The sequence below is a fragment of the Dendropsophus ebraccatus genome, unplaced genomic scaffold (genome assembly GCF_027789765.1).
Source record: "Dendropsophus ebraccatus isolate aDenEbr1 unplaced genomic scaffold, aDenEbr1.pat pat_scaffold_519_ctg1, whole genome shotgun sequence".
Lineage (NCBI taxonomy): Eukaryota > Metazoa > Chordata > Amphibia > Anura > Hylidae > Dendropsophus > Dendropsophus ebraccatus.
The window spans coordinates 22,599-38,366 of NW_027210121.1; the positions used below are offsets into that span (position 1 = coordinate 22,599).

The 15,768-nt window shown below is 44.6% G+C and overlaps 1 protein-coding gene across 1 annotated transcript; it reads left to right on the forward strand.

The window, feature by feature from the left end:
• The first annotated feature begins 751 nt into the window (after positions 1-751).
• On the forward strand, positions 752-15,557 carry LOC138777142 (major centromere autoantigen B-like). The gene is made up of 15 exons (XM_069956247.1): positions 752-826; positions 8,814-8,864; positions 9,108-9,129; positions 9,301-9,319; positions 9,501-9,542; positions 10,415-10,453; positions 11,366-11,401; positions 12,255-12,293; positions 13,673-13,723; positions 13,935-13,982; positions 14,328-14,375; positions 14,575-14,619; positions 14,952-14,987; positions 15,265-15,312; positions 15,432-15,557. Exons 1-14 carry the CDS (start codon positions 752-754, stop codon positions 15,308-15,310), a joined length of 597 nt encoding a protein of 198 aa, XP_069812348.1. The 3' UTR covers positions 15,311-15,312; positions 15,432-15,557.
• Positions 15,558-15,768: the final 211 nt, after the last annotated feature.

Consider the following 15,768-nt stretch of genomic DNA (forward strand, 5'->3'; position numbering starts at 1 on the left):
AACAAGTTAGAATGACCCTTACAACTAGATATGCCCCCTGTAACAAGTGTATTGAGGAGTGTAGGGGACTGGACTACTCAATACACATATTTGTTATAATGGCCGCCTATGGCAAACTGTGCACAATAATCAAGATGAACGTAAACACTAAACCCCAAAAGAGACCTGAACCCTACACAGGCAGAGCAGGCGGGAAAGAAGCGGCAGATATGTAATAATAATCACTTATTACCCTTATATAAAACTATTAATAAAATAGTAATGATATAGGGAAAAATATTCTTATAGGAAGGGGCTGAAACCTTTTGCTAAATGTTTTTTTGTTTGTTTGAGCAACATTATCAAGTATCAGTATAAACCATATTAAAATACTACAGCCGAGCGCATAGACCAAGATCTTATTCATCCAAACAAAAATAGAAATTCCCGCCAATGGCCAATTGTTCATTATGTATGTAATGTTTATATCAGTGATATTGCATTATATGGTTAGTACAAGTGTTTGTATCCAGATGTTTAAATAAAGTTTATTTAAAAAACAAAACAAAAGAAATATGACATCATAATAGAACAGCTACTGGGCCCTTCAGAGCTTTATTAGGAGTTGGATCGTAAGTACACACATCCATTGGCTCCTGGTATTTTTTGTTATTTTCTATTTTTCAATCAGTTTTCTCCATGTAATCTTTATTTTTTTCACACACACAGGTGATTTCTGCGAGAGATTGGCGACAGGAGGCGATTTAGAGAAATGGAGGAAGAGCCGAAGATGGACGTGGAGCAGTCCGTAGAGGAAATGGACGTTCCAGTTGTCTACGAGGAACATGTGAGTGAGAATTCCCCATCCAGTATAGCAGGGTATAGCAGATAGGATACACTGTGGGATGTTTAGAGATGGGTTTGTGTACATAGTGGGGTGTCCTGTCCAGGAGTATCTGTACCTGTAGATACTCCTCCCTGGTCACATGATCACATAGGTGCCCCCCCCCATAGGAGACAGTGGTGATGGGAGGAGATGTGTAGAATGGGGAGCTATAAATACCTTACACCCTGTTACTTATTCCCCATGTTCAGCCATTTCCAACTGCCATTTTGCCATGTTCCATGCAGGGGGCGGGGCTTAGTTGGCCATGATAACTGCTGGGTGGTGGCTGTGGTCTATGGCCGGGCTCATGCACTGTGTGTGTTATGTGATCTCCAGCACCTCTGCGGACATAGGAAGGAATATACTCCTATAAGGTAGAGGGAGAAATCACATAGCACACATACATGGGCCTGGCCTAAGACTTTATCCAGATGTGCAGTAATATGTGACAATGCTATCACTGGGTCAGGATCTACTGTGTGATCTGTCATGCTAATTAAATAAAATAATAATAATAATAATAATATATGTGGTACAAGATGGGAGTTGTAGTTATGCAAACAGGAGAGCTCCAAGCTGTAAAACTACAAGTCCCATAAAGTATAGTCCCCACAACATAATCATGGGAGTTGTAGTTCTTCAACTTGGAGCTCTCATGTTTGCATAACTACAAGCCCCATCCTCATGTTGTGGTGACAGTACAAGATGGGAATTGTAGTTCTGCAACCTGGAGCTTTCCAAGTTACTTAACTACAACTCCCATCATGTAATGTCACCAGGACATAATGGTAGTTGTAGCTGTGCAACAGCTGGGGGCCACAGTAGATGGAAAGTGACATAGGGGGTGACGTGGAAGCCTGGAGGGAAATCCTCCTGACACATTACAGAGATGCTGAGATGCTGGTAAGCAAGGGGGGTGCTGCTGCACATTGTCCCTCTATGGGCTCTACAGGCAGACGAGGAAGCCTGGAGTGGAATCCCCCCGTCTTACAGCGCCACAGAGATACTGGGGCCCTGAGGATGACCGGAGCCGCCACTCCTCTTTTGCACAGTGAAATCCCACGCACCCACACATTAAGGATCTGCTGAAACACGTGCGCGGGGCAGGGGGGGGGGGGAGTTGCAATACATTGTCATGGCTATACGGGCAGATGGGGAAGCCTGTAGTGGAATTCTCCCCCAACCGCAACATCTCCTCCATGCTGTAATGGGGGAGGATTCCACTATAGGCTTCCCCGCCTGACTGTAGAGCCAGGACAATGTCATGCAGCACAGTGGCCGACAGAGACAGCAGCCGGCCATCTTCCATAGCGGCCGATAGACACAGCAGCCGGCCATCCTCCGTAGCGGTCGGCAGACACAGCAGCCCGGCCATCCTCCATAGCGGCCGACAGACAGAGCAGCCGGCCATCCTCCATAACGGCCGATAGACACAGCAGCCCGCCCATCCTCCATAGCGGCCAACAGACAGAGCAGCCCGGCCATCCTCCATAGCGGCCAACAGACACAGCAGCCCGGCCATCCTCCATAGCGGCCAACAGACACAGCAGCCCGGCCATCCTCCATAGTGGCTGACAGACACAGCAGCTCGGCCATCCTCCGTAGCGGCCAACAGATAGAGCAGCCCGGCCATCCTCCATGGCGGCCGACAGAGACAGCAGCCGGCCATCCTCCATAGCGGCCGACAGACAGAGCAGCCCGGCCATCCTCCATAGCGGCCGACAGACACAGCAGCCCGGCCATTCTCCATAATAGCCGACAGACACAGCAGCCCGGCCATCCTCCATAGTGGCCGACAGACACAGCAGCCCGGCCATCCTCCATAGCGGCCGACAGACACAGCAGCCCGGCCATCCTCCATAGCGGCCGACAGACACAGCAGCCCGGCCATCCTCCATCGCGGCCGACAGACACAGCAGCCCGGCCATCCTCCATAGCGGCCGACAGACACAGCAGCCCGGCCATCCTCCATAGCGGCCGACAGACACAGCGCTGTGAGTAATGAGGAAATGAAAATGTCGCTGAAACAGGAAGTAAATAAGTTTTTGAATGAATCGATGCAGGTGTATGGGGGCTGCAAGGGGGGGGGTTAAAATAATTAAATAAAAACACAACAGGGCGAAGTAATAGCACATCCTACAGATGTAAGAATAAATGTTATTTTTTGCATTATTACTGAGTTCTCCTTTATATAAATAAAAATAAATGTTACGTATACTTATAAAGTAGACTGTACTCTGATTTGTTGTTAGGTGTAACATCCATTTACTGTCAGATAGCTGCTATACTGTAAGACTAGACTGACACATGTGCAGTGCGGACACAACATTACAGACACCATAAATCCTGTTATAACCACAAAGGAGGGACACAGACTGTAAAACTGGGGGTAGCAGTAGCTGTAGGAATGGGGCTAGTGGTAGATTGAGTGATGGGGGTAGTGGCAGCTGTAGGGCCGGGGGTAGCAGGAGCTGTAGAACTGGGGCTAGTGGTAGCTTTAGTGATGGGGGTAGTGGCAGCAGTAAAGCTGGGACAAGTGGTAGCTGTAGGGCTGGGGGTAGTGGTAGCTGTAGGGCTGGGGGTAGTGGTAGCTGTAGGGCTGGGGGTAGTGGTAGCTGTAGGGCTGGGGGTAGTGGCAGCAGCAGGGCAGGGGGTAATGGTAGCTGTAGAACTGGGGTAGTAGTAGCTATACAGCTGAGAAGTAGTAGCTATACAGCTGGGGGCAGTAGTAGCTGTAGGGCTGGGTGTCCAATGTGATAGAGACAATGATCGGCCTATCGCCTATAGCAGTGCTTCTCAAACTGTGAGGCGGGCCTCACCAGTGAGGCGCCCCCTAGATGTTGGTGAGGCCCAGCTGGGACGCCAGTTTTCACAAAAGTAACTATGATCTGCACAGTCCTCCAAAATCTCCATTTTAGCAACATTATTAATTTATTTTGTACTTGCTTTATTAGCATACAGAGCTTGGGAGATGAGTGAAAGGTAGCCCTAGCATTGTTTTCAGCTTTCAAATGGACTTTCACCACAGATAGTGAGGCCCAGGCATCCTCTTGGTCAGTCTGGTGAGGCCCGGGCATTGCCTTGGTCTGTTGGGTGAGGCTCCAGTAGAAAAAGTTAGAGAAGCACTGGCCTATAGAGATCAGTCTAATATGTGCAAAATTGAGTTCATAAAAGTACCAGCAGGGTGTCCTCTCCACCCTTACTTCATATATAGAAAAAAGAAGATGTGCAGGGAACTCACCGTAAAAATTTTATTTAATCCATGTTAAAAATTCATTCCACGGGTTAAGGACGGCAGGAATGCCAGCACCATGCGGCGGCGTTACAGCTGTTTCGAGTACGTCAATATGCTTCTCCAGACGCCTGGTGCTGCTGTTCCTGCTGTCATTATCCCTTGTAATGGATTTTTAACATGGATTAAATAAAAGTAAAGTTTTACAGTGAGTGCCCTGCACATCTTTTTTCTATATATGAAGAGCCTGTACTTCTTACTATTTTGGAGAGCTTGGGGAAGTAGTAGCTGTAGGGCTGGGAGTAGTAGTAGCAGTAAGGCTGGGAGTAGTAGTAGCTGTAGTACTGGGGGTAGTAGTAGCAGTAGGGCTGGGAGTAGTAGTAGTAGCTGTAGGGCTGGGAGTAGTAGTAGTAGCTGTAGGGCTGGGGGTAGTAGTAGTAGCGGTAGGGCTGGGGGTAGTAGTAGCAGTTGGGCTTTGGGTAATAGTAGCAGTAAGGCTGGGAGTAGTAGTAGCTGTAGGACTGGGGATAGTAGTAGCAGTAGGGTTGGGAGTAGTACTAGCTGTAGGGCTGGGGGTAGTAGTAGTAGCGGTAGGGCTGGGGGTAGTAGTAGCAGTTGGGCTTTGGGTAATAGTAGCAGTAAGGCTGGGAGTAGTAGTAGCTGTAGGACTGGGGATAGTAGTAGCAGTAGGGTTGGGAGTAGTACTAGCTGTAGGGCTGGGGGTAGTAGTAGTAGGGCTAGGGATAATTGTAGCAGAAGGGCTTGGACAGGTAGTTTTACAGGCAGCTGTGTTAGGGAGGGGCAGGGAATTGCGCCGGGTCCTTAACCGCTCTCCGGTGGCCTCTGTGTGTCTCTCCAGCTTCTTCCACTGATCTTCTTCCTCAGAGCCCGGCTGCTACGCTATCCTTGCTGGGCCGGAGTCTGGTTACGAGTGAGGTCTTTTTTTCGCCAAGATAACATCATGCAGTAGTTTTTGTTTTTTGGATACTTGTTGGAAATCCAGCCTAAACACCACGTTCACACAAGGCATGAACATCAGCCGTTATTTGACACAGCCGGTGTTTGATGTTTTAAACAAAAGATGATGTCTCAGATGTTCACAAGCCCAATACTGTAGTAACGGCCAGGTCACCATCTCTTCATTTAAATTCGAATGCGGGCACATTTGGGTGTGCCTATAGTCCTTTACATTGTGCGGACAGGCTATCTTGTGCAGCCGCTTTTCACTGAATAGCGGCCGCACAAAATAGACTCGTCAATTATTTTTTGCAGACGCAGAGAACCACAGCAATAGTGTATACACAACCGCAGTGATTCCATACAGTGTAATGTCATTGTGCACTGTCAATAATACACATAGTAGCAACATAGTAGCTGCAAACAATGTATGATAGCAAATGCAACATCAACCAATAAACAAGCAGGTGTGAACACGATGGGATGCACGCCAGTATAGATAGGTACAGGAGCTATTAACCCTGTTAAGCCCTGAACATGGTGCACCAATCTACCTCTCCTCACCGAGGGAACCATCGGAGTAGACGCCCTCATAATGGCGGCTCCTGCCCTGTGCTGTCCCTACTCCCAGACCCTACACTTACCCTTATGCAGCTCCCTACACAGCATTTCATGTACAAAGGACTTGTCAGGGGAGGATGATAGATCCCGGGTATAGCACTGCATCAGGGTCCGGTACTGTGTGCATCTGGCCTCAATAAACATGGCACATCACAGCAGTGGCCGGAGTGCCTGGAGGGTGCTAATAGCCTGATCCAGTTGTGTCACACAGCCACAGATCAGGCTATTAGTGTCCTCCAGGCATTCCGGCCACTGCTGTGATGTGCCACGTTTATTGAGGCCGGACGCACACTGTACAGGACTCCGATGCAGTGCTATACCCAGGATCTATCATCCTCCCCTGACGAGTCCTTTGTAGATGAAACGCAGCGTAGGGAGCAGGATAAGGGTAAGCGTAGGGTCTGGGAGTAGGGACAGCACAGGGCAGGAGCCGCCATTATAAGGGCGTCCACTCTGATGATTCCCTGAGTGAGGAGGGGTGGATTGGTGCACCATGCTCAGGGCGTAACAGGGTTAAATAGCTCCTGTACCTATCTATACTGGCGTGCATCCCATCGTGTTTACACCTGCTTGTTTATTGGTTGATCTTGCATTTGCTATCATACATTGTTTGCAGCTACTTTGTTGCTTCTATGTGTATTATCGCACCTGACTGAGTGATGCATGATGATACTGTGGTCTATCTGTATATAGTTTTTGTGGTTTGGTTTTGCTGTGGAGGTGAGCACACACACTGTTCTTGATTAGTTTTTTATCTATATTTAAAAAAGTTATATATTACCAATAATACTATGTATTCTTCTGGTATACAGGTCAGCTTATTCGTCTATATATATGTGAAGATTAGGAAAATAAATGACTGATACATATAAAATACAATTTTATAACTGTACAAATGGCCATCAGCAAAGACACAGGCTTCCCTTGTATTCTCTCTCTATTACCTATCTGCCTGTGTCTGCAGCTCTGTACCTGGAATGGACCTGACAGATTCTCTGGAAAGCTGAGCCGTGATTGGTTGCTGTGGGCAGCAGACACCAGTTTCAGTTTTAGGCTACGTTCACACATTGTATTTTTTATGACAAGACTCTGCCAACAATGGCCGTGTTAGACAACCACTGTTGTTTTAACTGTGTGTGAACATAAACTTCCACAGTTTGATAAATCTGGGTCATAGCTGCCCCCATCCATAAACAGTGCCCCTATTGTCCTCAGTTTTTCTGTGGTACTGCGGCACATTTACTAGTGATGTGAATAAAGCTGAGTTGTAATACCACATAAAGCCTGAAGATAAGCATGGCGCTGTTCTTAAAAAAGCAGTAGTATTTTTCTAATTCTGGATAAGCCACATAACCCCCTACATCTTGTGCTGATTACTGGATAAAAGCTTACACTGATTTGTTGGATCATTGTCCGCATTTTTCACCCACAACCCCCCACCCCCCCCAAAAGTGATGAGTAAATACGCAAATTATACCAGAAATAGATGATGCAGCATATATGAGAGTTTTGTATCTAACAACGTGACACAAATATGATGGTATATTACCCCCAATGTGTACTGGATGGGCATTTTAATACAATTATCCGAAATCACTGATCACTGATCTATCTTCATTATATTCATCTGTGGCGCAGGTTTTGGGAGTTTCTACTTTTTATTGATATGCCACCATTTTAATGGCCGCCATATTGGATCAAGGGCAAATTTTTCCAGTGGAAAGGTGGTCACGTAGCATATAAAAAAAGACAAACCAAGGAAAACTTACCAAAGATATGGTTCGGGAACCGAGGTATTACTGCATGTCTGGAACATGGCTGCCATCTTGGAAGCCACAATCAAGATGGTCATGTAGTACATTAAAGATGACTACAATTGTCTTAGAAATCGATTGCTAATACTATATCTGCAATATCTCTTGTGGTTTGAAATGTATCAACACAGAGGGAGAACTTTATCAAGGCTGTGGCCGGGGCGTATGCCAGGGAGAAGGCGCAGATTTGCCTCTTCTCCCAGGCGTATGCCTGCCATATCCCCCCGCTCGCCTGATGGGTGGTTAGGAAGGGCAGCGAGTTTGGGAGGAGGCATGGTTTTTACATATTGCTGTGCGTAGTCGCAGCCAATGATTTTAGATCAGGATCAAAAGACACGATCATCAGCGATCAACATTGTCATCGCCTGATCATTTTCTTTATTACAAGGAGAAATAGTCTAAATCGTTGTTCCCTGCAGCGGAGGCATAGAGAGATGCAAGAGCGGGTGGCTATTTGAACTTGGCGCGCTGCCTATGCTTCTTCCTGCTGCTGGGAACAGCTGCTCCAGCCCCTGGACCTGTCCCCAGGCTGCCGCCTACACTCCTGGAGTCCCCACGACCCCTGCTAGCTGGTTCGGACACCGGCGACATTCCCCAAGCTGCTACAGTTGCCTCTTGCCTCCACAAGGCTCTTCTCCACCAGTCTCCCCGACCACATGATACCCAGGCCGCCCACCTTCCTTCTTGAGCCCCGTCCCAGCTCTCTGGTCCGGCAGCCGCCTGGTGGAGCATACACTGGCCGAAGCTTCTTCCCGACAGGGCTCACCTCCACTGGCCTTTCTGACCTCCTTGGACCTCTGACCAAGCCCCTGCCATCCTCCTCCAATGCCTGCTGCAGTGCCAAAATCAAGTAGTGATTTCAAGTTTAAACAGCGGTCGCTATTGCCTCTCTCTCTACCTCTGTTGCAGGGAACACCCATTTAAAACGGGGATTCCCCTCAGGGTAATCCCCACTCTAAACAGGTGTTCCCTGCAGCCACAGCAGAGAGAGGCAGTACCGCTGGCTACTTGGTGCCGCTACTTGATTTTGGCTTCGCAGTGGGCATTGGAGCACTCAAGAAGGGTGGCGCGCGGCCTGGGGACGGGTACTGGGAGGTCAGGGAGACTGGCAGAGGAGAGCCCTGTGGTGTGGAGGGGCAGCTGCAATCTTTTGGTCCTAACCCAAAAACATTGGCCGGCGATTGCGCATTGCTATGTGTAATAACGATGCACGGCCAACGGCTGATGAATGTGTAAGGAAAATAATAAAGTATATACTTACCTCTGCACACTGCCCGATGCTTCTGCCTGTGATATTTTCCTGGCTTTTGCCTGCTGTCCGCAGAAGCCAGGAAGACACTGGGGCGCAGGCAGAAGCACCGGGGAGTGTGCAGAGGTAAGTATATGCTTTATTCATTTAGACTCTTAGAATATGTTCACACATTGTACGAACAACGGCCATTGTTGCATTGAAAACAGCATTGAAGTCAATGTAGAACGGCAGGAAATAATTGAGATATCAATTATTTCTATGGCCATAGAAAAAACAACAAGCAAATAGCCCAGATGTACACAGACGTTTCATGCTCGGCAATACACCAATGTCCTCTGCTTACTCTCTCTCTATTTCCTATTTCAGGCTGCACAGGATGACGGCGAGGGTGAGTTTTTCCTGTCTATAACATCACCTCCATAGATTTCATGTCTAACATCTCATCATATATATGACACCAGTCCCCTACCCCATTGCTGTGAAACATTGTGAAAGTTACATGATGGGGTTAAAAGACATATTTAAATCTAACACTTTTCTTTTTTTTTTTTTCTTTTAGATGGAGGATCGGATTCCGGGTAAGTAAATCTTTACTGAAAATGTAACTTGTGTGACCCTATAATTCCTCCACTATAGACACCGATCAGCGCCAGGATGTCTCTATATAACTTGTCTTCTTATTGATGAGGTTCTGCCAGAAAACTGCTGTCTGTAATGTGTGTTAGGTTCTCACTATCTTCTCTATTCTATCCCTAACAGCAGTGAGGAAGACACCGCGGAGGAGGAGGAGGTGGATTCGGAGTAAGTATCTCATAGTAAAATACAATAATATAATAGTTATATCAGTCACAAAGACATGTTAACTGTTCAGTTTTTTTTTTTTTAGTGGGGTAGTTAAAAAAAAAAAAAATCTTTTAAATCAACTAGTGCCACAAAGTGCCAGAAATTTGTATTTTATTTCTATTAAAAAAAAAGATCCAGTACTTCTCAGCTGCTGTACGCCCTGCAGGAGGTGGTGTATTCTTTCCAGTCTGACACAGTGCTCTCTGATGCCACCTCTGCCTGTGACAGGAACTGCCCAGAGCAGCAGCAAATCCCCATAGAAAACCTCTCCTGCTCACCTGATTGGGAAAAATACACCACTTCCTGCTGGACATACAGAAGCTGATAAGTACTTAAGAGTTGAGATTTTTAATAAAAAAAGTAAATTACAAATCTCAGGCATCAGTTCATTTGAAAGAAAAAAATGTTTGCTGAACTACCCCTTTAATTGCACATTATTTGTTTTTTTTCAGCAAACTTTGTAGCATTTAATTTAAATGTAAAACTAAAACTGTAACTTGTGTGACCCTATAATTCCTCCCCTATAGACACCGATCAGCGCCAGGATGTCTCTATATAACTTGTCTTCTTATTGAAATTGTGCCAGAAAACTGCTGTCTGTAATGTGTGTTGGGTTTTCACTATCTTCTCTATTCTATCCCTAACAGGAGCCAGGACGACACCGAGGAGGAGGAGGAGGATATGGAGGATTCGGAGTAAGTATCTCATAGTAAAATATAATAATGTAAAAAAAAATCTTCCAAATCAACTAGTATTAAAGTTCTGCCAGAAAACTGATGTCTGTAATGTGTGTTAGGTTTTCACTATGTTCTCTTTTCTATCCCTAACAGCAGTGATGAAGACATCGAAGAAGAGGAGGAGGATTCGGAGTAAGTATCTCATAGTGAAATATATTAGAATAATATATTGGTTATATCAGTCACATAGACATGTTTGAAGGGAGGTCTCGTCTTAAAGGGAACCAATCAGCACATTTGGGCTGATATGGTTCCCTGGAGCACTGTATACAGCTCCTGAGCAGCCTGGGCACATACCAGCCGCAGCAGAAGCTGTATACCAGGGAAAAAGAGGTTTGACTACTAGAGCGCGCAGCAGGCAGAGACGGGGAGGTAGTCATCTGGGTGCACATATCTAGTCACCGCTGTCTGCCTGTCAGCACACTCGTCAGAATGATTGACAGGAAGAGAGGCCAGTAACAACAAGCCTACAAAAATCTGTGTTTTTTTTAATTAGGTTTTTTTTTTAAAGGGGTAGTTCAGGAAAATTTTTTCTTTCAAATCAACTGGTGCCACAAAGTGCCAGAGATTTGTAATTTACTTCTATTAAAAAAACTCTTCAAGTAGGTATCAGCTGCCACCTCTGTCTGGGACGGGAACTGTCCAGAGAAGCAGCAAATCCACATAGAAAACCTCACAAGCTCTACAGACTGGAAAGAATACACCACTTCCTACAGGACATACAGCAGCTGATAAGTAATGGAAGATTTGAGATTTTTAATGGAAGTAAATTACAAATCTCTGGCACTTTCTGGCACCAGCTGATTTGAAAGAAAAATTTTTGCTTGCTTTTACTTGCATTTTTTTCTAGCAAACTTTGCAGCATTTTCTTTAAATGTAAAATTAAAACATAAAACTTGTGTGACCCTATAATTCCTCCCCTATAGACACCGATCATGGTGAGAATGCCTAAATTGTCTTCTTATTGATGAAGTTCTCCTAGAAAACTGATGTCCCTTGATGTGTGTTAGGTTTTCACTATCTTCTCTATTCTATCCCTAACAGGGATGAAAAAATCAGAGAGGAGTTCGAGAACTGGGTGTAAGTATCTCATAGTAATATATGTTACAGTAATATTATAGTTGCATCAGTCACAAAGACATGTTTGTAGGGGGTCTCGTCTAAAACCAACAAGCCTATGCTCCACGCTCCCTGGTGCTTCTGCCTGCTCCTCGGTATCTTCCTGGCAGCAGCAGCAGCAGCCAGGAAGATACCGGGCAGCGAGCAGAAGCACATGTATACCGGGAAGCGAGCAGAAGCACATGTATATACTTTATATATAAGGACTGCTTGGACATCGCCAAAGATATAAACAGCCCTTGCTGCTCTATTATTGAGGCGTGTATTAGGCTCAGTAAATGATGGACAATCTAGCAGGTCGGCACTCATTTACATTGCCGATTAGTCCGTGTAGCATGGCCCTTTGTCTCAACTAAGTCTCCTCTATCATCATGACTGACGGCCAAGCCAAAACAATCAGTCAAGTTGATAGGGGAAAGGCAGGGGGGAATCGGAGCGGTGGCACTTTAGAGGTTAAGCCGCGCCTTTAAGACACTTACTCAGGTACACAGAAGGGAGAACTAGCAACGTCACCTTGGGTATGTTAAAAAATGTCCATTGGTTAAATATAAGAAAAGTAAGAAGACTTTTTTAAAGGTGCACTCACATATTGTACGTTAAACATAGTTTAACCAAGATTTTACGCAAATTTTTCAAATATTTAAACCCAAATACCCAGTGCTAAGAGCGCTTTTATAGTCAGATCATCTGTTTTAATAAATCTGGGCAGTGGATTTGCAATTTACCAGTTTCTATAAAACCTCCCCAATATGCAGCACTTGGAGGACTGACTAATATTTCCTTTATAATATGCAATTTTTTTGTCATGTAATAGGTGGAAGATGAAGATCATGGATGCGCCATGGATGTTCAGGTAATAACACTACATCAAAAAAACAGCAATGACATCAAATAAATCATTTTTACCATAGTTTGTTTGTTTCTGTTTTTTACTTGCTTCACCCCATAAAAGAATAGAATAAAAAGTGATCATATGTGGCCTAGAATGCACAAAAAAAAAAAAACATCAACATTTCACACAAAAATATGTTAGCACCCCAAGTCCTCTGCAAATTGATATGAGGCCTACATAATATCCTAAATAAAAGGGGACCCCTAAATCCACTAGGTGCTCCTTGGTGTCTAAGACCTATGTGTCAGACATGTGGAGCTCTAGAGACGCTATTAACAGATTTCTCAAACTTCAGAATCAGGGAATAAATATGGAGTTGCAGTTCTCTGCCAACACCGGCTGCTATGTTACAGAGAAAAAAAAACTATTAAACTAGAAAATGAGGGAATAATAAAAAATTTTTTTAATTAATTTTGACACAAGTTGATTTGATTTTTTTCCTCAGGAGGGGGTGCAAGTTTAGGGGGTGCAGGTTTTGAAATAGGGTGGTTCCAAAATATTTTTTACATTTTCATTGAAATATGGAAACTGCTACTAAATGTTTAAGCTCTTAAACGTTCTAAACAAAATTTAAAAATTAAATATAAAATTTTGCCAACATAAGGTAACTATTCTGTAAATTATCAATAATAATTAATTTATCAGGCAAGTAGAGAATTTCAACTAAAATCCTATGTGTTCAAGAAATTTTAGATTTTTTAGGGTACGTTCACACGTACTGGATCCGCAGCGTATTTCACGCTGCGAGTTTGCAGCGAAATCCACTGCGGATTCAGTATTGTGAAGGTGAATGGGTTCCATACACGCAGCGGATCCACCGCCGCCCGCCACAGCCTGCAGCCCCGTCCCCGAGCATACATTACCTGCTCGGCGCCGCGGCATTGTGAGGCTCCCCTCGCTCCTCTTTAGCCAATCAGTGCACGGCAGCACTGATTGGCTGAAGAGAAGTGAGGGGAGCCGGGAGCCTCACACAGCCGTGGCCCCGCTGCATGTATGGGACCCATTCACCTTCACAGTACTGAATCCGCAGCGGATCTGGTACATGTGAACACACCCTGTTTTACAAAAAAACACTGCCACTTGATGTGTCATGGAACACAATGTCAGAATCACTTAGAGGCATGAAAAAAAGTTACTGCCATGAAAAATTGTTCATGTCAAATTTTAAAAATAGGGCAACAGTGTTAGGGAGACAACTGGCAGTGATGATAAGGGGTTAATAAATATCATTAGTGGAATTCATGTTTTTATTGAGACGTCACAATAAATAACATTTTCTGAACGTTTCAAATGGGACAAAGTAAAAATCATCCTAACCAAACCTATGTTCTCTGTTACAGGAAGGGCCGGTTTCCACTACGAACTTGGCACCCTAACCTGCAGACCATCATGTAAGTATGAAGAAGAGATAAAATCATCTACATTATATGGGTTGACAGTATGAGTCCATGGAGATCAGAGTTCCCCACTCAAAACTCTGTGTAGTCACATATCCCCAAAATCTATGGGGCAGATTTACCAATGTGCGCCCCTGGGCATACACGGGTCTTAATAGATCTTCATATATGTATAAATATGAGCTGGTTTATATTCTATATTCAGTGAAGTTGACGAAGACGTGGACGAGGACGAGGCGGCGGACATCCCCAGGTGAGGGCTCAAAGCTTATAGTGTTGTATGTTTATTTTTTCACCATCCAGTATAGAGAGAGGAGCTGCAGGAGGACAGGATAGGGGGCGCTCTAGTTAGACATAGCATCATATTTTTCCATTTATTTGAACAGCATTTATTCACATACCAAACTGCTGACACTGTGAGATAGCCATTAAGGTCCCCATACACTTCATACTTTAGTTTACTTGACATATATAGTACCACTATGGTCAACACAATGTACAATTCATTACCTTTGTAATCATTTTCTTTACAATAAACTCTATAATCTGTAATATAACAATATATTTATATATGAGATGGTTTTCATTCTATACACAGAGAAGAGGAAGAAGAGGAGGATAAGGCGACCACCGAGGAGATCCCCAGGTAATGAAACAAAGCTTATGTATTGTGAATACATGTTTTTTTTGTCTGTTCCCGACATATATAGTACTATCATGGTAAATGCATACAGCAATGTACAGCTCAATCCATTACCTTTGCAATCACTTTCTTTACAATGAACCATATAATGTGTGATATAATAATACATTTATATATGAGATGGTTTACATTCTATACACAGAGAAGAAGAGGAGGACGAGGAGGCGACGACTGAGGAGATCCCCAGGTAATGAAACAAAGCTGATAACATTGTGAATACAAGGATTTGTTATTTACCATCCTGTATAGAGAGGACAGGGGGCGCTCTATTTGGAGGTGGATCTAATTTCTATTGTGGGTAATGGTGAATATTATATTACTGCAGGTGTGAATAGAGCTGGTAATAAATGCTGGAAGGATAGAACTAGACCTGACTATAATACATGTAGCTGCAGGAGCTGATGGCCCAGCTATAGGAATACATTTGCTTTATATTGTTTCTATATAATGTGCTCAGAAATTCTGGTTTCCTTACACTAACCTTTGATTTCCCTCCATTTCTTGGTCACTTCTCCTCAGCAGAAGCAGCAGCAGGAGGAGATCCATCTTATCCAGGTAAATATATGGGATGATACACTTACATGATAACACACCTCTATTGCTGCACTGTATATCCTCATGTCATCACTATATATTATATTACCAGTCACATATAATAACCATGAAAGGCCTCATGTACATAATACAGACATACAAGTAACATGGTGCCGCCTGTATCTCACCCACTAGGATAGCACTGAGTCCCCTCTCTCCAGTGTAATGTCTATTCCCCATCACTGCTGACGGGTCTGATCTCAGGAAAGTCATGCTGGTTTTTCTCCTTCCCTTATAGACTGCGGGCGCTGTTCTGCTGCTGCTGCGCCACCAAGGAGGAGTAAAGGTGAGTACCCAAAATCCCATCACACCTCAGATCACTTTTATTCTGACTGTATATTCATATGGAGCCTATATATGTAACCTGTCATTATTAACACATTGCTTGTTATATATCCTATCTAGGTAACACCGGCCCGCCAGAGTGAGGAGAAGACACCCGACCATCTGGAGCTGTCTGGAGGAGGAGGCGTCCGGAACATCAAGTGGTAAATGGGACGCCAATAACATCCGGAGGATACATTTACCACACATGGGGGAGGAGGAGCCCCCTTTTACCATCAGAGATAGGAGGAATAGACACTCACAACACCTAGAGGGGTCTGGAGGAGGTGCCCTTAAAGGGGTTATCTTGGTAACTAAAAAGGCGTTTCCTTCCTCGCCGGCGTCTCACTTCTAGTTTGGTCTCCTCTCACACCATCATCTTCTTATCTGGCAAAACGGAGGCGGCCTGAGACAGTGG